A 27,420-nucleotide genomic window follows, 5' to 3' on the forward strand; every position below is an offset into this window, starting at 1 on the left:
TTCTATAGATGAGGAAGCTAAGGTTCAGAAAGATGAAGGGACTCCCATAAGGTCATATGACAAATGCATAGGTCTTCTGATTCCTAATGTAGAGCTTTAAACATACAGGTTATATACACAAATCTTGCATCCTAGTGAGTAGCAAGTAAAGATTACAGATTTGGGGTTATCAGTTCTGTGTCCTTGGGGACCATCTATGTAATAATTATTTGTTTCATCTCACACACAGGATTATTCAGGACAAATGAGAGGATTTGGTAACAGCACTTTGTAAGGCGCCACCTAAGGGTTAGTTACTTCTCCCCTACCCCCTCCCCACCCCCCGCACCCCTGATCTTAACAGGTTCTCTGTCCTTCCATTAACTTGGACTTCACTTTTACAAACCAAAAGATATTTGGCTCACACTGTCTGTTGATATTGTGCAAGTCTCCTGTGAAATTCAGCAGGTAGCCAGAGCAGCCAGCTGCCATAGTTTTGCACAACCTCAAACCGAAGTTCTTTCTCCCTTTGTTGGAGATTCAAGGATGTGCTGCGAAAGGCTTCCAAGAGTACTTTACTCTGAACCCCAAGCAGTGGCCATAAGGACTGTGAGTCCAGCTGATGTGTTAAGGAGGACCTCAAGGGATGCGGGCATGGGGGAAGCTGGGCCTCTCTGGAGTCATCACAGGCCAGGGTCTTTCTTTGTCTTCTCCTTGGCAGAATCAGAACCTGAATTTGGCTAGTTCACCTGAGAGTGATCCATTCTCTGCAATCAAGTTCAGTGGGGATAACTTTATGACATCTAATGGCAATTTCATCTTATTTATTTATTTATTTATTTATTTATTTATTTATTTATTTATACAGCGAGCTTGGGAGGGGCAGAGAGAGGGAGAGAGAGAGAAGCGCAAGCAGGCTCCCCACTGCCAGCGCAGAGCCCAATGCGGAGCTCGAACCCAGGAACCGTGAGATCACAAGCTGAGCCGAAATCAAGAGTCAGATGCTTAACCAACTGAGGCCACCCAGGTGCCCCAATTTCATCTTTTTAAAATAGGAATTCACAGTTGGGTGTAGCCTCTGTATAGATGGAGGCTTCCCTCAGGAGGGCAAGATGCAGATGATAAAAGTTGTTGATAAAAACAAAATCAGAGTAAAGAAAGTTGGGGATAATTTAGGGAATATGTACACTTTTACAAAATGAACATATCTTATTGTTTTCTCAGAGTATAAACATTATACATTATTCATCATTAAAAAAAAAACCAAATCACTCAAAAAACACAGCAACACAGTGAAGTATGCAGAAGAAAGAGAAAAGCATCCATCCAGAAAAAAGCTATTGTTAATGTTTTGCATATATCCCCCCAGACTTTTTTTAATATATATAGTTACCAAAATAGAATTAATTATACTGTATATCTGTTTTGTAAGCTTTTTCACTTAGATGTTGGACATCTTTCTATGCCAGTAAATATATGTCATCTTTTTAACCAGCTGCATAATAAAGGATATTTTCCTCAAGTTTTGAGGTAGTCTTACGAATCCTCCTTCTCTCCTACAGGCAGCATTATCTGAGCCCCTTCTCCTCTTTCGGGGGTTCCTGATGCTGGGCGCTTCTGAGGAACACACTGACCTGTTATTTCTGACTAACACACCCTGGCAGCCAGCAAACTCCACCGGCCAGCTGTATCTTCTCAGGCAAATGACTGTATTCTCCAGAGCTTCAGGTTTCTCTGTATAGTAAATGAGAAGTTTGGATAACAATTTTCTAAGATTCTCTCAGCTCTGAAATGACACAGTAGCTTCTAGTTCATTTATCTCTGTATTTGCCTTGGCCCGGGATGATGCTGGCACTGAATGGCGGGGAGGCCCCAGCGCTGCACCCGCATGATGTTCTTAACCGCCCGGCCTGAAGAAGAAGCCCTGCTGGTAGCCGATGGTTGAGGCCGGCAGGGAACGGGTGGGTGGGAAGGCTGTGTTAGGGAAACAGCTCTCCTAGTTTCCTTCCAAGATGGCAGTAGGTGATGTCTACTAAGAGGATTCACATTCACAGCACATCAGGAAACAGGGCCTTTGGGGCCATTCAGTCCCCTGAGCACAACTGTCTCAACAGCAGGATAACTATGGTATCCAGTATTCATAAATACTGGAATTCCTCTCCTGTTTTAAAAGCTCTTTGGCCTAACTTTTCTCATCTAAGTCTCATTCCTGTCTTTCAGATGAGAAAACTGAGATTCAAAAAGTGTGATGATTTGCCTAAGACCAGTGGGCAATTATTTGCAGAATGAAGATTCCACCCCACACTCCACCAGTGGGTTCCTCCTCCACCCCCACAGTCTTCACACTGGATGCACAGTCACATGACAGATGCACACATATGTGCAAAATATTCACACAGACACACGCCTCAATCCCCACCCACCACTGCAAGGACCCAAGAGAGCAAGCACTGCCCTTCCCTGGCTCCCTCGACCCATTTAACACATATTGATGAGCATTATGGTAGGCACCAGTGATTAAAGTGATGAACCAGGAGACATGGCTCCTGATCTCACAGAGTTGACCCAGGGTCATCCAGAATGAGGCAGGGACAGGGTGGATGTGAGGATGGCCCATTCAGTGTGACAAGAGCAGCACTGGGGCAGTATGGGGTAGAATGGGAGCACATAGGAGAGACACCTGACCTTTCCTCAGAAGGATCAGGGAAGGCATCTTGGAGGATGAGACATCCACGTTGAGACCCAAATGGTGGGTTGGAGTTGGCAAGAGCCCTGGTGGAGCTAAAAAGGGAGATAGGGTGAGTATTCTACACAGAGAGAGGAACATGTACAAATCCTTGAGGGCAGGAGGAACACGTACTTTTGAGGAACTATGAAAACTACAGTGTGGCCGAGGGTCATGCTCAGATGGGGCGGTGGTATCCATGGAAGCTACAGAGAAAGCAGTTCTCTGAGAATGACGGCTGGTAAACCAATAAACACCATCTTTGTGTTTATGGAGCAGATGTTTGTCTTGAGGGCATTGGGAAGCCATTCAAGGGTGTAGGGAGTGATATTAGTGACAGGCTCTTATCAGACATTCTCTTTTCCAATTCTGCTATAAGATATACTCTGGCTATATTTCCGCAAAAATATGGATGTTCAACTTCAGGACACATTTCCTGTTTAAGCTGCCACCTGTTTCACTGTTGTTACCGCTTCCTAGGTCTCTACGGCCTGTGCCAGGATGGCTCAGAGGACCAGAGCACTGTGATCTAGATGCCATGGGTATGCCAGCATGCAGGCCAAATAGCTTCTAACTTCTACCCCCGGCCTCAGCTTTAACCCAGGGCCCGGACTCCAGCGGACAGAACATGGATTGGCCAGATGACATCCCTAAGGAATATTGGAACACAAGTTTGAAGTATAACTAGAAGTATGTGGACTAGTCAATTCTACCCTCATTATAAACAAAGGGAAGCAGTATGAATATTTAATAAGTTATAGATAATAACAATTGTCAATGAAAATGATGCATGGCTCATACAACATATTCAATAAATGCTAAGTCAATTAATCAGCATTTAATGTTTATTTTTGAGGGGCACCTGGGTGGCTCAGTCGGTTAAGCGTCCGACTTCGGCTCAGGTCATGATCTTGCAGTCCGTGAGTTCGAGCCCCGTGTCGGGCTCTGTGCAGACAGCTCAGAGCCTGGAGCCTGTTTCAGATTCTGTGTCTCCCTCTCTCTCTGCCCCTCCCCTGCTCATGCTCTGTCTCTCTCTCTGTCTCAGAAATAAACGTTAAAAAAAATTTTTTTTAAGTGTTTATTTTTGAGAGAGAGAGAGAGAGAGAGAGAGAGAGAGCATGAGCAGGGGAGGGGCAGACAGAGAGGGAAACACAGAATCCGAAGTAGGTTCCAGGCTCTGAGCTGTCAGCCCAGAGCCTGACATGGGGCTCGAACCCACAGACTGGGAGATCATGACCTGGGCAGAGGTCAGATGCTTAACCGACTAAGCCACCCAGGTGTCCCCAATTAATCAGTATTTAGACAAGAAGAGAAGCCTTATAGGAACTTGTAAAAAGGGAAAGAAATGGTTAAATTAATTATGATATTTTATTAAAAGCATACATATTTGCTTGTGTATGCACAGAATTTCTACAGAAAGATTTCCAAGAAAATTAACACTAGTTACTTCCGGGGTGAGGAACAGGGAAGCTGAGGGCAGGGATGGGGGGACAGTTTTTACTATGCCCTTTAGAGTCTTTTAGATTCGGAAACACAAGAATGTGATACCTGACTTAAAAAAATAAAATTAAAATTAAAAACCCACCCATTAAGCAGGATCCCATGTGGTGATGAAAAAGAGTGAGATTGAGCTATACTTACAAAAATGGATAGTTCTCCAAAACCTGCTGTTATTTAAAACAGCATGTTTCAGAACATATTTATGTTGTAACTTTATCTTTGTGGGGAAAAAAACAAACTCACTCGATGTGTATATTTTTTAGCATATACACAGAGAAAGGTCTCTGTGCCGTCCAATACAATAGCCATTGGTCACATAAGGCTATGTAAATTTTTGGGTATTTTTTTGGTTTGTATTTATTTATTTTGAGAGGGAGAGACAGAGAGAGAAACAGTGGGAGGGGCAGAAAGGGAGAGAGACAGAATCCCACACAGTTTCCCCACTATCAGCTCAGAGCCTGATGTGGGGCTTGAACTCACAAACCATCAGATCATGACCTGAGCAGAAACCAAGAACTGGCTGCTAAACCATCTGAGCCACCCACGTACCCCTATGTAAATTTAAATTAACTAAAATGTACAGTTCAGTTCCTCAGTGGCACTAGCCACATTCAAGTGCTAACAGCCCATATGTGGTTAGTGGCTGCCAAATTGGACAGTGCAGAGAGAACACATGTCCCTCAGAAAGTTCCGCTGGACAGAACTAGTCTGACTGAATCCAGCCCAGACTGACACATGGGATTGCAAGGATGTAGGAAGGGACTTTGTACTGTATAAGTCTCCATGTCGTTTGAATTTTTTTTTTTTTTTACAATTACTTCGAAAATTTTACAAAAGAAGGGGACCTATGGCACCTCCGGCAGGTGTTTATTCCTCATTAAAATCACATCCTGTATTTTTTCATGATTCCTGCCAATTCTAGTCAGGAGTCAAGTGCTGGCAGAGTTGCCAGAGGAACTATTCTGGTGAGGGAGTGAAGGAGACGACCACTGTCCAGAGTCAGAGCGCATACACCTCTGGGAGGAGCCCCTCAGAAAGCAGCTGACCATCCAGCTAGTCTCGCTTCCTTCTGGTCCTCGGTGCTTTTCAGTCACAAGGGACAAAATCAGTTTGAGCTCCTGCCAGAGGGAAAAGCAGAGGCTGAAGTATTTTTAGTCCTTGGAGTTGTGGAATCTGGCAGAGGCGAGGTGGACACTGGACAGGGAGGCCCACATCCAAAGGACCCTGAGGTCTCCTCAGAGATGGGGACGTAGCAGGGTGGGAGGATACTGCTCTGAGGTGGGGACAGCCATCCCACAGTGGAGGAGGAGCATAGTGGGCCAGGCTCAAAATGGCACCTGGGAGTAAAACTGACAAGAACAATGGATCTGATAGCTGCTCCATGGTTTCTTTCTTTCTTTCTTTCTTTTTTAAGTTTATTTATTTATTTTGAGTGAGAGAGAGAGAGAGCACCTGAGCAGGGGAGGGACAGAGAGAGAGGGAGAGAGAGAGAATCCCAAGCAGGCTCCATGCTGTCAATACAAAGCCTGACTTGGGGCTCAATCCCGTGAACTGTCAGATCAGGGCCTGAGACAAAATCAGGAGTCAGACACTCAATGGACTGAGCCACCAAGGTGCCCCTGCTCCACAGTTTCTAATACTGGAGGAATGACAAAGATGAAGGGAAACTTGGAAGAAAAAGAGATGGGATGGAGTCAAAGTATAGCCAGGAGGTAAGTGGGAAGGAACATTACAATATTTTTCAACTCAAATAAAACTTGGACTTGAAATATTAAACATCGCTCTGGTTATCATCCACAAGACAGAGAGAAGTGAAATTTCCTAAGATTATAAATAGATGGAATAAACTGAAACTCTGGGTTATAACTGCTTGGGGCACTTCATTTTTCCCCCACCTGGAGGAAGTTTATTCTAGACTGGGGTCCAAGTTTTTTCTTACCAGCAAAAACAGAAATAGCAAAAAGGACACAGAAGCTTGACATGTGGCTCAAGATTCTTTATCGAACTGGAATTTAAACTGGCCCATTTGTGCTCATTGTTCTTTCTTTCTTTGGCAGATTTATAATGGTCATTTAATAAGCCATTTGTCCCTATAAACCTAGTCCAGGCAGGTAGGTGGCTCATGCTTCACCCTTGTTCTCTTTGTTCTTCTTTTGAGAATGTTGATCCTGCCATATTGTTTTACACCCAATGCCTTTGCTTAGATTCTTCCCTCTGTCTGGAATATCTTCCCTTCAGGCAGAGAGACCTCTCAAATTCCACTCATTTTAGAAGACTCAGCTCCTCTGAGTCAGACTTAATGTCATCCACCTCCCATTGTGGTTTGGTAAGAATCTGTTGAGGATGTGTCCATCTCCTGCATGAGGCTGTGAGCTCCCACAAGGACAGACAATGCATGTTCATCCTTGTGTCCCCCCTAACCCAGAGCCTGGTTCATGATGAGTGCTTAGTAAATGCTGATTTTCATCTCTTCCTCCCCTCGCATAATCACCACTCTATTCCTTTCATTCACATTATTAATATCTTTTGAGCCAACGTGCTGTGGGGAAAACAGATTGTGGTAGGCTGAGTAATGGCACCCCAAAGTAGTCCATGTCCTTATTCCTGCTGTCTCATATATCTAGAAGGATTTTTGCAGATGTGATCAAGCTAAGGATCTTGAGATGAGATTATCCAATTATCTGATGTCATCACAGGGTCTTTATAAGAAAAAGGCAGGAAATCAAAGAGATGTGATGAGGAGCCATGAACCAAGGAATGAGGACAGCCTCTAGAAACTGGAAAAGGCAAGAAAACGGATTCTCTCTGAGAGCCTCCAGAAAGGAACCAGTCCTGCAGACATCTAACACACAGATAAACAGAAAATGGTCCCAGTCTCCAAGGAGAAAATTTTCTTTCTATTCAGGGGAGGAGACAATTTAGGAAACTATGATGGGTGGAAGTTGGAGGTGAGAAGTAATAAAGGTCTACACTTCACCACCTTGATCATCTTCCTAAATATACTTCTGTGTACAAGCTTCTATCTTCAAATAAAGCACTGAGAAATGAACAGAGTCAACCCACAAAGAGTGCCGTGTGGATCCATATGCTCTACAGCCTAAGATTCTGTTCATACATCCTAAGATTGAGTCAGATCAGTAAACTGTCAAAATGACGTTGTGGAGCAAAGAAATAGACAGATATATCATATGGGCCAACTAGAACCCAGGCCTTACATTGTTCCCTCAGTGATGAAAATGGGCTCATTTTCCAGATTTATAGCCCTCCTGAAATACAAATGGAAACCAGAAGATTGGATGGCTGTCACTATGGCCTTTTACCGTAACCCTCATTTTCTTTTTCTTTTTCATTTCGTTTTTAGATTATTTTTTCTGATTACTAAAGACATGTAAGATTTAGAAAGTTTGCCACAGTCCCACCCCAGAAATATTTATCAACAAATAAAGGTCTTAAAACCAGCATTTTTATGCCACCAACCAAAGAAAATAAATAATTGGGTGCACATGAAACAATTTTTTTTTTAAAGAGGAAGACCCTAGGGATATATGGGAGCCTTGGAATAGTGTTTGTTCTCAGCTCTCTCAACTTCCACATCTGTAGCATTACTCAGGAACCACACTCTGAGTAATGCTGAAACAGGGTAAGATTTCCAATCACCAAGGAAGTAATAACTTCAACACTTACAGAGTCAACACTTACAGAAGATTTACAAAAATTCCAGGCAGTGCACGAGTTCATTTAATCCTCATAATAACCCTACACAATGGGTACTATTACTATCATAATCCCCACTTTACAGATGAGGATACTGAAGCACAGAGAGATTTCTTAGCTGGTCCAGGGTCACAAAACCAGCATGTGAGAGAGCTGGCATTTGAACCAAGGCAGACTACCAGCAAAAAAGCTACATGCTAATCACCTGGCTACACTGCTTCTCAGAGAAGAAGTTAATTGATATCACTAAACTGTACCTATCAAGGCAGGAAAGGGAACGAACAGACTTTATGAAGATTTTTTTATAAGGATTAAATTTTTTTTTCAACGTTTTTTATTTATTTTTGGGACAGAGAGAGACAGAGCATGAACGGGGTAGGGGCAGAGAGAGAGGGAGACACAGAATCGGAAACAGGCTCCAGGCTCTGAGCCATCAGCCCAGAGCCCGACGCGGGGCTCGAACTCACGGACCGCGAGATCGTGACCTGGCTGACGTCGGACGCTTAACCGACTGCGCCACCCAGGCGCCCCAAGGATTAAAATGAAAAGGCTTTATGAAAAATTGAATGAGTCAAGACATCCCATCCCCATAATAATTTTAAAAGATTATTTTCCCAACTTAAATCGTAAACATATATGTCCACTATGGAAAAACTGGGCAATATATAAAATATAACGAAGAAAATAAAAGTCATGTGGTTTTTACTTAGCTGCTTCTTTCTGTGGGCTAAGTCCATGTTTCTGAAAGTGAGATCAGTAGACCAAAGATACCAGAATCACCTGGAGCTCGTCTTTAAAAATGGGGATTCAGACCCCATCTCAGACCTACAAAAGCAGAATCTCTGAGGCCTGACCTCAGGATATTACTATGCAGCAGCTCTCTACTGCTTGGAGCCCTGTAAACCGTAGCACTCATTCTGTGAAACCTCTTGATGTCCACAGACCCAGATACTATAGGACCTAGGCAGATGCCTAGAGGAAACTTTTATTAGATGTCCATTTTGTTTCAAGGAGACTGAAATGAAATTTAAGGAACATTTCTAATGCTCCTTATAGTGTACTAATAGTGTACTAAATTTAACCGATATTTCTTTTTAATTTTGAAGTTCGATTTTAAATTAAATTTTAAAAGTAAAAACTGCATTTTTTTGTCATTCTTATGCCCAGTAAAGTTTTGAGTATCACTGCCCAAGGCTTAAAAAGAGAGGTCCAGAATTTTTAGATCCAGAATTCAAAGCTCGTACTCCCCACCCCCTATCCCCAAGGCCTACCCACTCCCCTTTCCTTTCTGAAACCAAATTGTCATTAGGGGCAGTAAAGAAAGGGGAACTGAGGAAACCATGTCCCATTTGAAAGTCAGGCTTGGGGTGAGAAAACACAGATTACTCCATGAGTAGATATCCTTGACCTTCACCTATAGGCTTTGTACCCAGGGTCCAAACAGCTTTAATGCAGCCCCTAAGGGCCCCCAAGCAGGGTTTGTGTCCTCAATTCTGAGCTGATTCAGAGCCCTGCATCTAGCTTTGCTTTCCCATAAAGCAAAATGGCTCCTCTCCATTAACATCAGGCCCATGTTCTAGCTATTAGCCAAACAAAAGATTTTCCAAATATGGACCCAAAAAAAGCATGTGCACTTTGAAGGCCACAAAAAGCTTAAATAGCTAAAACATATTAAAAAAGAAAGCCAACAATTGACGCCAAAAGCGTGAGTCCTTAAGGAACAGAACAGCAAGACAAAAGCCAGAAAGAGGAACAAAAATATGCATTGTAGGGGAGGGGCAAGCAGGGAGGTGTAGATTTATATGGAAGAGCTGACATCATTGTTTCCCAATAATACTCTGCATGCAGGAAACAGATGGGAAAGAAGTGGTGGAAGGGACCACTTATGGTAACAGGGCACACTCTCTGTGTAGAAGCCTGCCATTTGGAACCTAAATGTTTTACTTTGAAAAACTGGGCATGAGAACTCCATTGCCAGAAGTTTTATTAAAGTCTAGCTAAATCCTGCTGAACTTATCACCTTGGCAATGCATGGTAAAATGGAGCTTTGCATATCAGATTTACTGCCAGCTGACCTGTCTGTGGCTAAGAGGACACAAAGCTGTGGAATGGGAATTTAATGCCTTCAGTTTCCCTACTTTGTGGCTGGGTGATGTTTAGGCAAGTTACTTAACCTCTCTGAGTTGGTCCTCGTATAAAAAATGGGGGACAGGGGCGTCTGGGTGGCTCGGTTGGTTGGGCGTCCGACTTCAGCTCAGATCATGATCTCACAGTTCGTGGGTTCAAGCTCCGCGTCGGGCTCTGTGCTGACAGCTCAGAGCCTGAAGCCTGCTTCGGACTCTGTGTCTCTCTCTCGCTCTGCCCCTCCCCTGCTCATGGTGTCTCTGTCTCTCTTCAAAAATAAATAAACATTTAAAAAAACATTTTTTTAAAAATGGGGGACAAAACAGAATTTCCACACAACAGGGACAGGTCAAGGTTGTGCATTGATGCCATAATGCTAGATTTAATTGACCCATAATTAGGATGGTCAGTTAACGTTACAAAAAGCTTTCTCTTTGGGGGCACCTGAGTGGCTCAGTTGGTTAAGCTTCCGACTTTGGCTCAGGTCATGATTTCATGGTTCCTGGGTTCAAGCCCTGTGTCAGGCTCTGTGCTGTCAGCTCAGAGCCTGGAGCCTGCTCTGGATTCTGTGTCTTCCTCTCTCTGTTCCTCCCCTGTTTGTGCTCTGTCTCTCTCTCTCTCAAAAATAAATAAACATTAAAAAAATTTTTCCAAAAAAAGTTTTCTCTTTTAACAGACTCCCTCTTTTAACAGACTACAGCTAACCCAATGGCTACTCTTGTTATGATCAGCTACTCTGCCTCCTCTAGCTTGACTCTTCTGCCACTGAAGACAGTTTCTGTCACCCCAACAGGGCCCCTCACCCCCAAGCCTGGCCACTCAACTACCTTTCTCAGAATAAAGTATCTTCCCCTTCAGGGTGCAAGAAGGCGTGACCAATTACAAGTATCAGGCAAAAACATGTGGTTTCCTGTCTGTAGACACCAAGCATCCCATCTCCCCCCATCCCTGTCGTTCCTCATGGTCAGATGATGTCTATCATTTTATTGAATTTCCCCCTTACAAGAGATCCACTCTGTCGGATGGCTCTCTCACTCAGCTGCCTTACATGTGGGTATCCCCTGCTTGCACATCAGCAGGAGCCCTCATTTCATTTTTCTTTGTACTTCTTTTAGCTGTCTTCCCCTCTCACGACCCCACTAGGCTGAGAACTTGAGAGCATCTTCATAAATCCAAGAGTGTCTTGCACATTAGAGTCCCATTAAATACTTGTTGCGTTGAATTGAAAACCCCACGCAAGATGGTTTCTGAATAAAAATGTGAACAAAGCCAGGGAGAGAAATATGCATAATTGCACAAATTAGCTCAGTTGCCTGTCACGAAAGCTATAGATTTATTTATAGTTTGCCAGAATCCTACTTTATATGTCAAACTGTTTTCTGGTGTCTGTCACAGTAAGAGCTGGTATATGTTGCTTTGGGTGGGGGGTGACATTCATCCCTGTCTCTGGGGGGGGAGGGGGTGGAGGGGGTCCCAAAGGCATTCTGGGGCAGCATCAGGCCATGGGCGTGGTACCAGGGCCTGGTATGCATCAGCCAAGCTTGAACTAGAACAAAGAGTGCCTGAGACTCCATCCCAGAAACTCAGTTGGTTCTGGGGCCCCGCCAAGAATGTGGTTCATACCAAGGAGTGACTGGTGAGGCACTAGGAAAAGGCAGTGTTTCTGGGGCGTCCTGTGCAAAGTCTGGGTCAGTTTCTATCTTAGAGTAGCTGTAAGTCCCTATGGGGAAGCTTCAATTATCTTGGATTCCTGATATTTCAGCACATTAGCAGTGTCACTGGTCCTGAGCTTCCTAGAAGGGCTCTAACACTGGCTTCCTGAGGAGGAAATAGGGTCAATCAATCAAGTGCTGTGTGCTGGCCATAGGACTCACCCTGAGAGGCACAGTGTGCTACCAAATCTGTGTGAGCTGCTGAATGCCACCTGCCTTCAGCAGAGCTCATCACTGGCTTATCAGTTAGAAAATAGAGTAATAAGGAGAATGAAGATCATATTGCGTGTCTCTGACTCTAAGGGAAAGGGTGTTCCAAAAGGGAAGGAGGATTGGGGCTGCAGCCGGCAGGAATGGGCCAGGAGGAAAAGGTGGGGTCTGGTTGGTCTTGAAAGCTAGTAGGTTTAGAATAGATGTGTGTGAAAAGTGCCTTGCACAGGGTAAAGTGCCATGCAAATGTCCGCTGTCATCATCATCATCATCATTATTATTATTATTATTATTATTAATGATCTAGGCTAGGGCAAAAACAGAGAAAAAGCTACTTTTTACAGATTTTTTTTTTTTTTTTTTTACAAAATTGTAGTGTAAATGCCAAATTACAAAATATGCTAGTCTGAGAAATTGTGTTTGTGCTTAGGATTCTGGCCTTGGGAGTCAGGCAGATCTGGATTTAAATCCTCCCTTTTCTATCTTCATAATTTTGGTAAGATCTTTAACCTCTTTCATCTAGTTTTCTCCTCTATAAAAAGGGGATAAAAATGCCCCATTCTTACAGATGTCAAAAATATTACTTGGTAGGTATAAAGTGACTGGCATACAGTAAGCAATAAATGCAGACAGTAACTCTACTAATAAAAATAACAAGCAGGTCTGATGTGGGACTCAGCCTTCATTTCTGCGTCCCTTCTCTCTTTCCAAGAGACCTCCTTTTCCTCCTCCTTCCTTTAGCCATCCAGCAGCTTAATGATATATCTCCTCTTCCTCCATTAAAAGTTGCTCTTAGAAAAAAGTCCAGTACCAGTATCTATTCTCCTCTGAATTGTAGTCAGCATATTTCTTCTGGGTGCTCTTATTTTAAGCTGTACCTAAAACTGCATGCTGGGGACAGGGTTAGAGGGACAGGGTGACTATCTAGACTCCTGAAGCTTTATGAGGCTATGGCCCCACCTCAGTAAAGCCTCCAGGCCTGCCCTTTGAGGGAGGAGCACCAAGACCAATTAAACTCAAGCTTGGCATTTGTACTGGGGCATAGAAATAGCTCAGACAATTGAATGGGACATGCATCCATATGCAAAAAGAAAAGTAATTTGAAGGGTGGGATAAGTGGGGAAAAAGCTACTTCAAGGCTTAAATTCAAGGCAAGTGATGAGTGAGAAACAAAACAAAACAATAAAAAAGCAAGTAGCTCCAGGCACGAGGGTGGCTCAGTCGGTTGAGCATCTGACTCTTGACTTTGGCTTAGGTCATGATCTCAGTTTGTGGGTTCCAGCCCCGCATTGGGCTTGAAAAGCAAGTAGCTCCATGTTCCTGGGCCTCAAGACTGGCATGAAGGAACCACGGAAAGGACAGCTGAGTTCTGAAACCCAGAGGCCAGTGGCGGGGGGGGGGGGGGGGGGGGGGGCAGACAGTTCAGCTCACTCCGTCTGTTCTGGAGGGAACGAGCATCAGGTCGCCCCAGTTAAAAGGGTCTGTCACTACTTTGTCTCAAAAATATTTAGCTACAATATCTAATGGAAAAAGGCGGGGGGGGGCACTTCTTATTCTCAGACTTAAGTCCTGGATCTTTCAGCCCACCCGCTTCTCCACCCTCTGTTGCACAGCCACACACACAGCCACAAAATCCCAGGAAACTTTCTCCAGGGAGGTGATTCCCAGGAACAAACAGTCCCCAGCAAGCGTTTCAGAACTGCCTAAGTCAGTCAGCTTCTGGAATTCAGAATGCGTTCTCCCCTCCTCCCACTCCCACAGAAAAGGTTTCCAGCTAGCCTACAGATGCCTAATACAATTAGGGGGGGAACAGTGCAACAAAAACTGCAGCTGTACTGGTATTGAGGGGCTTATCCTCCACTTACAGCATGGTCTACGGGAAAACATGTTCCCGCTTTCAACATGTTTCCCTCTGCCCCAGCATAAGGCCCAGCCTCCAGCTCCCTCTACCCCAGCAGATGGTTCACTTGGCTTCAGGGAATGTCTGGGATGACAAGAGAGTAGGCTTCCTTAGCGGTCCCAATGCCTGAGCCTCCTGAGCTTGGAAGGCATTTGAGGGGCCGCCTGTGGGGGAGTGTGGGGAGAGGGAGAGGGAGAGGCTGTGCCTGTGGTCAAGGGGCTGTTGGTATAGGTCTGGAGAGTGGCAGGAGGGAGGGGTGTGGGTAGATGGAGGTGGCTGTTTCTATTCTCTGTGTGGGTTGTTTGTCATATCCAGACCCTACAGAGTAAGTTACAGTCAGGCTTTGTGTTATCAGTCAGTTCGCTCCAGGTTTAAAGCATTTTTTCTCCTCTTTTGGTTTTGCCTATTTAACTCTGGGACCCAGATATGGGGATCCCCCTCTAAACGCAAGCTTATGAAGTTGTTGTTCTGTCTGCACAAACTCTGCCTCCAAGACCTGACTTCTCTTTCGGTTCCCTTTGGTTTTAGGAGTGGCTGGGTATCTTTCTCAAATCTTTCTGAGGGCCCTTTCCATTCAGATGGACATTCTGGTCTTCCACCATTATACACGATGGTCCATCCACTCTGCGGTAGCTCTGGGAAATCCCTGCATGAAATGGCCTCTTCATTCACTGGGGCAACCAATCTGCTTCCCATTCCTCTTCATGACTGATGAAACCACCTGACCATATCATTTACCCATTTCATTGGAGCCCTCACTCATTCAGTCATGGGTGTAATGTAGTTATACCAGGGCAAGTCCAGGGTGTTATGATAATAACAGCCACACTTTTATAGCTTTCCATATACACATGCCCTCTGCCAAGTGCTTTGCCTATATGAATTCATTTATCTTCACATCGGTCCTCTTAGCCCCATTTCACAAATGAGGAAACTGAGGCCTAGCGGGGGTAAGTAATTTACTCCAGGGTTGGGAACAGGCAAAGTTGAGATTTGGGGATTCTGTGCTGGACAGGAAGTCTCCAGAACTCCTAATGGGAATACCCAGCAGGGGCACCTAACTTGGGAGGTCAGGGAAGGTTTCCAGAAGCAGCGGAGACCTAAAGAATGAAGACTCAGGGGGCACCTGGGTGATTCAGTCCGTTAAGCGTCAACTCTTGGTTTTGGCTCAGCTCATAATCTCATGGTTTGGTTCGTGGGATCAAGTGCCACGTCGGCTTGGGATTCTCTCTCTCCCTCTTTCTCTGCCCCTCCCCTGCTCTCACTGTCTTTCTCAAAATAAATAAATAAACTTAAAAAAAAAAAAAAAGAGTGAAGAGTTAGGTAGGGAGGGTGTGATAAGGATGTGTGAGGTAAGATGCTGGGGAGGAAAAGACTAAAGCCAAAGAGAGTACCAGCCCTGGTTCTCCAGTCAGTGTTAAATCCTGTCTTGAACAAAAAAAATATTACCTACCTTCCTTGCTAAGACTTTGTTCCTGTTTATGTTTGGGTATCTTATCTATTTACTTGTAGATAGTAGCTTTTATGTGTTCTCCTTCAGTTATGACAGCTATTTTCAAAGCTTCATTGATCCACTGGCTTCTCTCTTTTTTTTTTTTTTTTTAAGTTTATCTATTTTGAGAGAGACAGAGACAGAGAAAGCATGAGTGGAGGAGGGCAGAGAGAGAGAAAGGGAGAGAATCCCAAGCTCAACCAACTGAGTCGCCCAGGCACCCTGAGCCATTGGTTTCTGAAAGTCTGTTCACATCCCTTCAACTGTAAATTTCTCAAGTCTGGAGGGCTTGTTTCTTTCTCTCCCACTGTGCCTCCACAGTGCCTCAGTACCTATTTGTGAAATAAATGAATAAACAAACTGAGAGAATGATTTAGCCTCAGAAATATATATAAAGGGGCACCTGGGTGGCTCAGTCAGTTAAGCACCCGACTCTGGCTCAGGTCATGATCTCACGGTTTGTGAGATTGAGCCCCGCATTGGGCTCCACGCTGACATCTCAGAGCCTGCCTGGGATTCTCTCTCTCCCCCCTTTCTGCCCATCCCCTGAGCACATGTGTGCTCTCTTTCTCTGTCAAAATAAATAAACGTTAAAAAAAAAAAGAAATTATATATATATATATATATGTATATACACATTTTTTTCCCTTTTCAATCTGATAAGAACTAGAAAAAAAACTTTAGCAATAAAAAGGCTCACAGTTCTTACCAAACATTCAGAGGAGACATTCTGAATAGTCAAAGCTGCTTATCCAAGGGGAAAATGGTCTATAAATGCCTAAATTGCAAGCAGTGGTTCTCAACTCTGCCTGCATATCAGAAACAGCTAGGAAGCTTTAAAAAATTTTTTTTAAATGTTTATTTATTTCTGAGAGACAGAGAGACAGATTGAGAGCGGGGAGAGGGGCAGAGAGAGGGAGACACAGAATCTGAAGCAGGCATTGTCAGCATGGAGCCCAATGGAGGCTCCATGGAGCCACCCAGGTGCCCCTTTAGTAAGCTTTTAAAACATACCTATGCCTGCACAACAAGAAATTCTGATTTAATTGTTCTGAGAGGGGACCTGGGCTTCACCTTTTTTTTTTTTTTTTTTAAAGCTCCTCAGGGGATTCTAATGTGCTGCCATCATGGCAAACCACTGGGTGACACAATATCACCTTTTCCCAGGAATCGAATAAAATGACATAGATTGTTCAGAAGGGTGAGAAAGTCCTTAGCCCTCAGAGTGGAGACAGAAGGCACAAATGGAGGCAGAAGACAGCTTTTCCAATAACCTTCTCTTTCTGGTCCCTTGACTGCTGGCCCCAGCATTTCCAAGTCCTGTGGGAAGACCAGGGGCACTTGGCTCACAATGAAATAAGAAATGCTCGGGGTGCCTGGGTGGCTCAGTTGGTTGAGCCGCCAGCTTCAGCTCAGGTCATGATCTCACGGTCCGTGAGTTCGAGCCCCGCGTCGGGCTCTGTGCTGACAGCTTAGAGCCTGGAGCCTGTTTCAGATTCTGTGTCTCCCTCTCTCTGACCCTCCCCCGTTCATGCTCTGTCTCTCTCTGTCTCAAAAATAAATAAACATTAAAAAAAATTTTTAAAAAATGCTCTTGGATGCACTCTGGCCTCACACGGCTTCACCCGCAGCTTCCCAACCACAGGTGACAATATGATGTGGTTTTCGTTGGGATTCTTTCAATTCAGTTGTCAAAAAGAAGACAAAGAAAACTACTACTTTCAGCATACCAGTGAAGAAGAGATGCTCTTCTCCCTCTATACCAGATGGGAAGATAAAGTTATCTGGTTCCTAAGGAAGAGCTGAGGGTTGGGGTGGTGGTCACTGTTCCGGCCACGTTGGTCAGGAGCAACTTTGTGCTGTTCTTGAGTGTTCTTACCAGACTGGAGAAAAGTCCTCAAAGAAGTGAAAGGGGGGAAAACGGCCCTTCACATCAGGGCTGTGTGCCTCTGGGGATGATCAACAGCAGGGTCTGAACTGTGGAAACTACACACACACACACACACACACACACACACATACACACACATTTCTCTAAGAAAGGGTTTCTGGTTTTCATCAGCTTCCTAAAGATTAAGAATGACACTTGGCCCTGGGCAGCTTCTGCTCTGAGCTGAACACCTATTTGTCACCCACACATCCTGTCCTGGCAGATTTGCCCAGCTGAAGGTAGCAGGGCTGGGCCATGGCAAATCACTGAAGTGGATGACATTCATGATCTGTGTTCAGCCTCAGGGCTGTAGCTTCCCCACATTCGGATGGCCTGAGCACAGCTTATTATCACCAGCTCTGTCCACCATCCCAGCTTAGGGCTTTCCCTCCCTGTCCAAGCACAAGGGCTCTCTTGGCTTCCCTACATCTCGGTCCTTCTCTTCTGCTCCTGTGCTCCCAGACCTGAAAGCATTTCTCTTTATCTCTATACAGGACCATCACCTTACCCTTGACTCCGAAGCTCAGTAATCATGATGTCAGTCTTGTGAGGCCCTCCCTAGCCTTCTGGTTTCTAGTTACCATGCTGACTTGTCACCTGGATTCTGGGGTTGAACTTCCAAGGTGGTGGGCAAAGGGGCAGTGCCCAGGTCAGCTTTCCTCCCTGGGAGCAGAGTCCAGGCCTTGTCTATTAACTAGTACATGTTTCAGAAAGTCCATGAGGAAAACACATTGTTTTAGGAAAAAAAAAAACATTAGCACTGTGCTTACTGATACTACACTATAGTCAAATTAAAAGAGGACTACATAACTAGTTTTTACATGTAGCAAAAAGGAAATCCTAATTACTCTTATTTATATAAGCTGTTTATTATGCATGCCTAATCCTCATGTGGCACAAGAATGGTGTCTGGATCATTAAGTGGGTCAGTTTCCTTTTGTTTTAAAGCTAAACTCTATTCAGGTATGTCAGACTTGAAAGTTTGCTGATCCTGTGACAGGATCTTGCCTGTGTAGTCTTTCAATTTGGGAAACAAAATCATTAGAAGAGAGTGTTGGCCTGGATAAGGAAGCTAGGGAGGGAAGAGGAGCCTGGTAGGCCAAGCCTCTCTGCATCCTTCATGATTTATACTGTATGACCTTATGCAGGTCAATTTACCTGTCTGGGCTTCCTTGCCTCCTCCCCAAGGCTGGGATTATTAGGCACTGGTTTTCATTTTTTTTTCCTCTGAGCAGTAGCTCCCTTCCTTCTTTTCCAAACGCAACCTATATAGAAGCCCAAAATACAAAGCAGGTGAACGAAGAGCTGCCAAAGGCAGCCTTTGAGGTGTCTTCACAGAATGCTGACATTCCTGGCTCATCCTACAATCTATGACATCATAAGAATGGGGCAGGAATGGCAAGCACCCCCATGCTTGGAGGGGGTCCCAGAAAAACACCCACAGGGTGGAAGGGGGCATCCCGAACATTTGTAGTGAACCTCAAGTTCCTCACAAAAACAGGGGGAGGGAAATATTTCCTTCTGAACTTTCGAGGGTAGTGGTTAAGATGCACATGTGGAGTTCTTTCACATTCAAAATAATTCAGTCCAAGCAATTTTATATCAAATCGCCCTCTCCCGGATTATTGGAGAGGATTAAATGAGTTGACTGTTATGCCTTGATTTCAAAAGAGGCAGTTTTGAAACCTGTGGTACCCCAAGCTCTATGATACTAAGCCATTTGTCCTAATGACACAGCAGACTCTGAACTCCAGAATACCACAGGAATATCACACCACTGCAAATTACTAGGTGGTGCTGAGTCTCAAAAAAACGTAATTGAAACAAAATCTTTGCGCTGTTTTTGAGATGCACATTTGATATGAGCTAATCAAATCATTTTTGAGATTATTTTCCTGGAGGCAGAATTATTCTGCACAGTTAAACAGCCCTCCAGTCTCCTCCTTTGTTATAGCTAGCTGTGTGTAAATACGAGGCCTATATAGTGGTCTAATTTCTTTCCGCACTTAACTTTCTAAAGACAAGGCCTTTTTGTCATGGGTATGCACGGGGTCAGTCAACCTTACAAAAGGAGTCATTTACCGCTCAATTTCCCCAGCCTTCCTATGATTAAAAACTTCTAACTTCAAATGCTATTATTGTATTCTAAATTGTTTTCTTTCCCTCTCCCCCAACAAATGTTTAAACTGTCTCTACTCTGCAGGATTCCCTTTTTTACCCAATGTGGCCTTGAAAACACAGACGCTCTCCTTTTCTTTTACATACCCTATAGTATTTTAAGATCCAGGCCTTCTGACCTTTTTACAGCACTCTTCTTGTCTGACACACCAAATGCTAATCTGAAAGCCAAGAGGAGGTAAAGGGTCTGGGGGGTTGGGAAGGGGAGGGAGGGAGGTACTATATATTTGGCATCCGTTCAGAAATTCAGAAAATGTTTGTGCAACCACTCCCCCAGCCAGGATCCACCGCACCCCCTGCCTTCCAGCACATTAATAAAAAAAGATGTGAGCGGATGAAATTGGAGAGCCCGGGAGGGACACCCAAGGCGGTCGTAATTATGTACCCGGAGAAGCCCACTGATCATCATCATCCCACAGGTCCTGCCCGAATCCCTCGCCTCCGACATCCAAAATCCTCGATCAGGATCTCTGGAGCTCCCACCCCCAGCCCGCAGAGGTAGCCGGTTAAACTTGCAGCAGCACCGCCCAATAACGGCTTGTGTGCGACAAACGGAAAGACCCACACAGCCTCTGCACGTCGAGGTGGCAGCGCTGTGCACCTTAGGAATCATATCTGTTCTTTAAAAAGAAAAAAAGTACATTGAACCCACAGGCCTGGAATACATTAACTTGCGAACGGAATCTAACACGCTCCAGAAAAGTCCATCTCACTCTCAAACAAAAAGAAAAGGAGGGGTGGGGGGAAAGGCAAAGGTACTTTACCATCCTGTCCTGAGCTTTCCAGATACTCGGTCAGGTCACAGCCAAAGGCACTGGCGGCTCCCTTTCGTTTCAGCTTCTGCTTGGCACCCTTGTTCTTCATGAGTTAGTCCCAAAGAGGTTGCCCCTCCGTCTCTCCCTCCCCTGTGCTTGGCACCGCGCCTAGGATGGTCTCCGGGGTCAGATCACTGGCTGCGGCGCGGCTCCGGGGGCCCGCATGGGCGCGCGGAGGAAGTGCGGCCCGGGGCAGCGCGCATGGACCCCGCGGGGCGCTGAGACCCGCGCGGCCGCGGAGCCTGCAGTCCACGGCGCGCTCCTCCAGGGCCGCGGTGCCGGAGGCCGGGCGGAGCTGGCGGCCGCGGGCCGGCTGGCGGGAGTGTCACTTCCTCACTTGGAGTCCCAGGGACTTTTCACGGGCTCCTGCGGGATCTCCGAGCGTCTTCCCCCGCTCCGGAGGGAGGGCTAGCTCTCTCCTTTCGGCTTTTGCAGAGACGCCCCGGAGAGGACGAGAGCGCGGGAAGCGGGCAGCAGCCAGGGGCGAGGAGACAGCCCCGGGGCTGCGTGGCTCCTCTGCCCAGCGCCCGCTGTCTTGCCTTCAGACGGCGTTGGGAACGCGAAAAACAAGCATCCTGTCTCTCTCGCCCGCCCTCACGCCTTCCTTTTTTTCCTGTCTTACAAATCCTAGGATCATCCAGCTCAGGAAATGCTGGAAGGAAGTTAGCTAGGGAGGGGGGCGGAGGGTGGAAATTTTTGGCAGCTCAGTGCTGCGTGTGTATGGGGCCGGAGGAAGTAGGTGGGTGGGTTGAGGAGTACGGGGCGGGGGGGGTAGGACGCGCTCTTAGGAGAGCCGGTCTGCGGCTCTGGAGATAACTCGGCAGCTCGGGAGGAAACCGCCGCGCTCCCAGGAGGACCCGCAGCCCCAGCCGCCCGCTTCCTGCCCCACCGCGGCCCTTGGAGGAGGGTAGGAGGAGGCGCGCTAGCCTTCGGGACGGACGGTGCTAGGTGGGACCGAAAAAAAGTCCTGCCTCCTTTTCATCCTCCTTGTCATCATCTCGTTGACACTTTCTATTTCGGTGCCTGCCTAATCCTACACAAACCCTTCAAGAGTAATGACAGAGACAAAGACAGGGATTCCAGCAGAGAAACCTGACCTGCCCGGGAGCGGTTTTCCGCCGGCCACTCCCATCCTCCTCTCCCGCGCCCAGGTACCCCCAACCCAGTTAGCTCCCCTCCCACGCTGACGGAAGACTAGAGGCTGCCGCCTTGTAACCACTGCCCAGGAAATCAGATTTCTGGTTACAGATTCACGCACACGCACACACACACACACACACACACACACACATCACGTCACGTCACACGCATTATTGCAAGTTTACTACAATGTAAGTGATTTGCGGGGTGGCCAGGATTTAAGGTGACTGATACTCCAGCATAATGTGGAGAAAGGAGTCTCCCAGGAGGTTCCATAATTTGTCCTCAAGCTTTCAGGAGGGCATGTTCTTTTCTTCTCCAGTTAGATCTGAAATTCCTTGACTTCTGTGTATTCAGCACACAGTAAGCACTCAAATCCTTGTGATTTAACCATTGGAAGATTAGATTAAACTTCCTGTACAAATTCAAATCCATATATAGACGTGAAGGGGAGGGACATTCATACAGCTCAGATTGCTGACAGAAGCTTTAAGTATACTATTTTACTTACTGAATCCCTTTATAGTCACTTATACACGGTCTCCCTGTGTATTCTGGTGACACTGAACTCTGACCTTTCACCTTTTCTCTTTGACAGAGGTCACAAGTGATAGCCTGTCTTGCAAATCTGGCCCACAGAGGTGTTTGGTTTCACACACACAATCCTTTAAAATTTTTTCAAATCAATTGCTAACTTTAAAGGGTTAAGAGATTTCACCTAAGAGATGTGAGTTTCTGGCTTCTCTTGCACATGAGATGCAGATCTGATAACACCAAAAGTGCACTCCCACATGGCAAGGACTGCTGATGCCCAGTTGTGACAGCCCCCACTGCCTGTCTTCCCACCTTGTACCTGCCTGACCTCCAGAGCTCCTAACCCAAGCTCTGAGTATGGTGGCTCCTTCCTTCCATTTTCCATCTGTCTCTCAGCGACACCAGCGTTGCCCTGTCATCTTGGCTAGACATCTTCAAGTAACAACTGACTCATTTCTTTCCTTCCACCCCCACCTCCAGGCTAGTCCTGCCCAGACCGATGAGTCCTTCAAAAGGCCTCTCCTCTGGTTTTCTTCTTTTCCACGCCCATTCAGTGAGGATCGGTGACTCCTCAGAATAACTCCTAGTGGGATTTGCTGAGTTCGGTCTCTGCCCACTTCATCCATCCTATGTACTAAAGACTTGATGAACCTTCCTGAAGTATTGTTCTTGTTACATTCCTGCTTTGTTCAAAACCGGTGAAGGACTCCCTGTTTTCTAGTGCCAGGACAGTGGTTTCTAAGCATTTTGTAAGCTATTTGGAGAATATTCGGTAGGATATTTAGTGTAATGGCTTATTCCTCCCTTTATTTATAGAGAAGCATTTCCATACAAGACTGTAATTATTACTATTAACATTTGTTCGGGAGTTTACTTTAGCAAGGACTTTCATATTCTTTTATTTCATCTGACCTACAGTAGATTTCATCGCTTAGGTAGCCAAGGAAAGAGGCCAAAGGGGTGCTTTTCTCCTGGGTGCAGGCCCCCACGGCACAAAATATGGATAAATTGTCAAGTTCTTGAATTGCTTCTTTAAATCTTTAAAAACATTCTTTTAACTTTTCATTTTGAAGTAATTTCAGCTTATAAAAATTTTGCAAATAATAGTCAAAGAATTCCCATTTACCCTTCACGCAGCTTTCCCTAATATTAATGTCTGCTATAATCAGAATACAGTTATCAAAATCCAAAATTAGGAAATTTATATTATACAATAATATTTAATTTATACAATAATATTAACTAATATTAACTATATTAATATAATAATTTTAATATATAATATATTATGTAATATATCATATATTTAACTACATTAACTATATTAAACTAATATTAACTATATTAATATATTTATACATAAATATATAACACTAAAATTAACTATATAAAACTAATATTAACCATATTAAATAATATTAGTTAATATTATTATTACAATAATATTATTATTAGTTAATATTATTATTACAATAATATTATTATTACAATAATATTAACTAATCAACAGCCCTTATTCAAATATCAATTAACTTTAATGACCTACAATATTTATTAAGTAGGGTCTTTCTCACAATAAAGTCCACCAGTAATTTACAAATGATTCACATACACTTCACAGTATAACATTAGCTATGTACCAGGTCCTCTTAATCACCATCAAATGCAGAAGTGTAGGTTATCACAAAATAGAACTGCCTAGGTAAAACAGTAAAGCTAGTGACCTCCACACAGCCCTAAGATTCCCCAGAGGGACTCCACAATGTGTCATGATAAGTCACGATAAGTTGGGTTCACATTGTTTATAGAGTTCAGGGTTGAGATGATACTGAACACTGGGCGAGGTGTCCATTATGCCTGGCTGACTGAACATTTGATATATATGCATGGTGGCTCTTTGTCTTTATTTGATAACTCTCAATTATCTACACCTTATGGTTGGAAAAACTCACAATTTACCAAGCCAGATAATGAACCACATAATGACAGCAAGACTCAAGAAGCTGGAAAGCTGTCCTCCTCCCCATTTGCTCCCTGACCCCTCTCATTGCTGAGTGTGCCCTGTGATAGATGCCAAACTTGAATCTAGCCCTTCTTCTGGACACTGTATTTTTCTTTCTCTTTCCTTCCTCTGCTCACCTCTTCCTCTTCCCGTATTTCTTTCTAGTTGCTTACTCTAAGATGTGTACCTTTTCCTGAGTCTATGGAAGAAAATCAGATTTGGGTTTCAAAGGGTTTTTCCGTTGGACTTTGGATTTCCTAGAAAGCAAGATTATATGGAGATTGTGTAGGAATGTGAACAGCCTAATAATTAAGCTGTTTGTTGATAATATAAATTATCCCTTCAACAGATTATGATAGAACAAAAAGCACTTCACTCACATGGAGCTACCACCATAGAGTTTTGTCATGGCTTAGGATTTATCTGCAACTAAGACTGATGCCTATCCAAGTGTGCCATCTGCTTCCTTCACTCACCAATGATGGTAGTAGTCTTCTCTGCCATAAATAAATAGATGCAGAAGACAGAGGATGGGTATTGGGAGATTTTTGTATCACTTGTGAGCTAGCCTTTCTTTTACTTGCCCATAAAACTAGACTTATCAATCAGCAATTTTAGAGTTCTCCCTCCTGTGCTAGTGCCCAGCCACTTAAATACTCATAAATGATCCCTTGTCCGTGGACATGATTAACAGGTTCTGAATTCTCTGTTCTGGGGTGGAGAATGTCAGTTTATCCTCTTCCTGGGTACATTTCCTCTTCTTCCCTCTCCCCTGTTCCCAGCTTAAAAATGTTGGTCTTGTCACTGGTTGTTGGGTGTTATTAACCGAATTGTGCCTCCCTTGCCAAATTCATATATTAAAGCCCTAACCCCCCCGTACTTCAGAACCTGACTGTATTTGGAGATAAGGCCTTGAAAGTTAAAACAAGGCTTTTAGAGCGGGTCCTAATCCAACTTGACTGGTATCCTTGTGAGAGGAGGAGATGAAGACACAGAGAGACACCAAGGATGTGTCCCATAGAGAAAAGACCACGCGAGGACACTATGAGAGGGTGGCCACCTACAAGGCAAGGAGAGAAACCTCAGGAGAAAGCAAAACTGTGACACCTTGATCTTGGACTGCCAGCCTCCAAAACTTGTGAGAAAATAAATGTCTGTTGTTTAAGCTGCCTTGTCTATGGTAGTCTGTTATGGCAGCCTTAGCAGACTAATATATTGGGTGAGACTCTTCTATGAGAGAGGCCTTGTGCCCACCCTGGGCCCAGATGCCAGTGCCCTGAAGGTCTAAAGCTAGTAGAGGATGAAGACGCCACAACAAAAGGGCTTCTAGAAAAAATGGGCTTCTAGCTCTATTACTGCATTTCTCTGTGCTATGTGTTCCCAGATCTAGGTTATGCTGTAAATTGTTGTTTCTAGGTGTTCAAATGAGGAACAAGCATCCCTAGTGAGGTTGGAGGAGGCCCACATTACCAATCTCTAATCAAACAGAACAGAGTGGAGGAGAGGTCCACCTGATGGAAGAGAAGGAACAAGAACCAGGATCAGTCTCTCAGTCCTAGAAGCACGGATATCCTGCTAGCAGTACCTCTTGAAACATGCCAGCTGGGCTCCCATTGCTTCACCACCTCTATGACCAGGAAAGTCAGTTTTTCCTCTTCTTTTTTTTTTTTAAAGTTGATTTATTTAGAGAGAGTGAGAGTGCGAGCGAGGGGAGGAGCAGAGGGAGAGAGAGAATCCCAAGCAGGCTCTGTGCTGTCAGCATGGAGCCCAATGCCAGACTCAATCCCATGAACCACGAGATCCACAAACCATGGGATCATGACGTGAGCCAAGGTCAAGAGTCAGATGCTTAATGGACTGAGCCACTCGGGCATCCCAGGCAGTTTTGGTTCTGAGTGGGCCTGCAAGACCAAGCAGTCACAGTGATAAGAACAGAGAAGGAGGAGAGCCTTAAATGCTCCCACTCCCAGCTCAGAAGTTGAAGAACAGACATAGTTATTATTACACATGATGTTCTCTCTCTCTCTCTCTCTCTGTCTGAAGCATTGTATATTTTAGTTCCCTTTCAGTTCCTAGAATTGCAAAACTGCATTATTCAGGAGGAAAAAAAAAGGCGTTGGGAAACACTACAGCCACAGTTGCCCAGCTGAGAATGCAATTCAGTTGCTTCACCATCAACCAAGCGTTTGGGGATAGAAAGGGCAGAAAGTGAGAGAATAGTGAAAAAGAAAAACACTCCATAAAAAAGGAAGCCCTCCTAACATTTTATGATAAAATTGCATTGACCACTCCCTCCCTACTAATTCAGAACCTCAGCCTTTTATGTAAAAGAGTAAATGTAAGAGAGATGCCAAGTTTATAAAATTGGGGGCTGGTAAGGGAAAAAATTAGTTTTTGCAGAAAAATATATTTATCTATACATCAAGGGCCTTATTGTAACCGAGCTAACATGAGTTCACTCCATGGTGTGTCACATATAGTAACTACACCATTTGAGTTGTCGCACAAAGGAAACCTTATTTGCAGGAAATAAGGTGATCGTGGAGAATAACTTCCAAAGCCACCACTCCCCAGCAAGAGTCAATGGGTTCCTTTTATTTCAGATTAGGATGACTATTTAGATAGGAAAGCCTTATCATCATAGGTAAAGGCAGGCATAAGGTGGCAGGAGCACTTTGAGAAGCCGTGCCTATACATGCTTCATATGTTATGTTAATGAGGCTTGTGCTCTTCCTTGGGCGGAGATTTTAGTTTTGTAAGGAGAGAAAGGTAACAGTCAGTCACTCCAAGGATCACTCGGTTGCTCCATGGTCCATCCTGGCAGGTGTGAGTCGGGGGTTAAATTCATACCGGTGCTGGGGCACCTGGGTGGCTCAGTCGTCTAAGCGTCCAACTTTGGCTCAGCTCATGATCTGGAGGTTGGTGAGTTGGAGCCATCAGGCTGTGCTGACAGGGCAGAGCCTGCTTGAGATTGTCTTTCTCTCCTTCTCTCTCTCTCTCTGCCCCTCCCCCCGTCTCTCTCTCTCTCTCTCTCTCTCTCCCCCTCGCAAAATAAAAAATAAACTTAAAATATATATTTAAAAAAACCTATACTGGTCTGGGTGGTCTGGGCCAGCAGGAGCTCTTTTTCTGGGCAGTCTTTATTGCTTCAAGAGTAGTTTCGGTTTCCATCACAGGATGTTGTGTCCTTTGGGTCTTTTGCCTGAGTTAAGAGATAAGCTGGAAAGAAGAGTTCAAGGGAAAATGTGGGACAAAGGTTGGTGAGTACAAGCAGGTAGGCAGTAAAGGTCAGGTCTTGGGGTACAGGTGGTGACACTATGAGAGCTTTCAGGAGGAAATGCCCTTTGGTCATGTGAAATGCAGGACTGGGTAGACGTGAAGAGGTTGGGACTAGAAATTAGATGAGACATCTGCACAAAGTTTGAAATTATTTGAGAAATAAGGCTTCTCCTACCAGTATTTTAG

The 27,420-nt window shown here is 44.7% G+C and overlaps 1 protein-coding gene across 1 annotated transcript in view; it reads right to left on the reverse strand.

The window, feature by feature from the left end:
• Window positions 1–20,466, reverse strand: part of ARHGAP31 (Rho GTPase activating protein 31) — a 113,563-nt gene extending 93,097 nt beyond the window's left edge. Inside the window, exon 1 of the mRNA XM_047099665.1 lies at window positions 20,229–20,466. Coding sequence (XP_046955621.1) covers window positions 20,229–20,328 — 100 coding nt within the window. The 5' untranslated portion in view covers window positions 20,329–20,466. The remainder of the gene's footprint in view (window positions 1–20,228) is intronic.
• Between the last annotated feature and the right edge of the window lie 6,954 nt (window positions 20,467–27,420).

This window comes from Lynx rufus, unplaced genomic scaffold (assembly GCF_022079265.1).
Source record: "Lynx rufus isolate CCGP_SWC_20201006 ecotype Redwood Valley unplaced genomic scaffold, mLynRuf1.p SCAF_5, whole genome shotgun sequence".
NCBI lineage: Eukaryota > Metazoa > Chordata > Mammalia > Carnivora > Felidae > Lynx > Lynx rufus.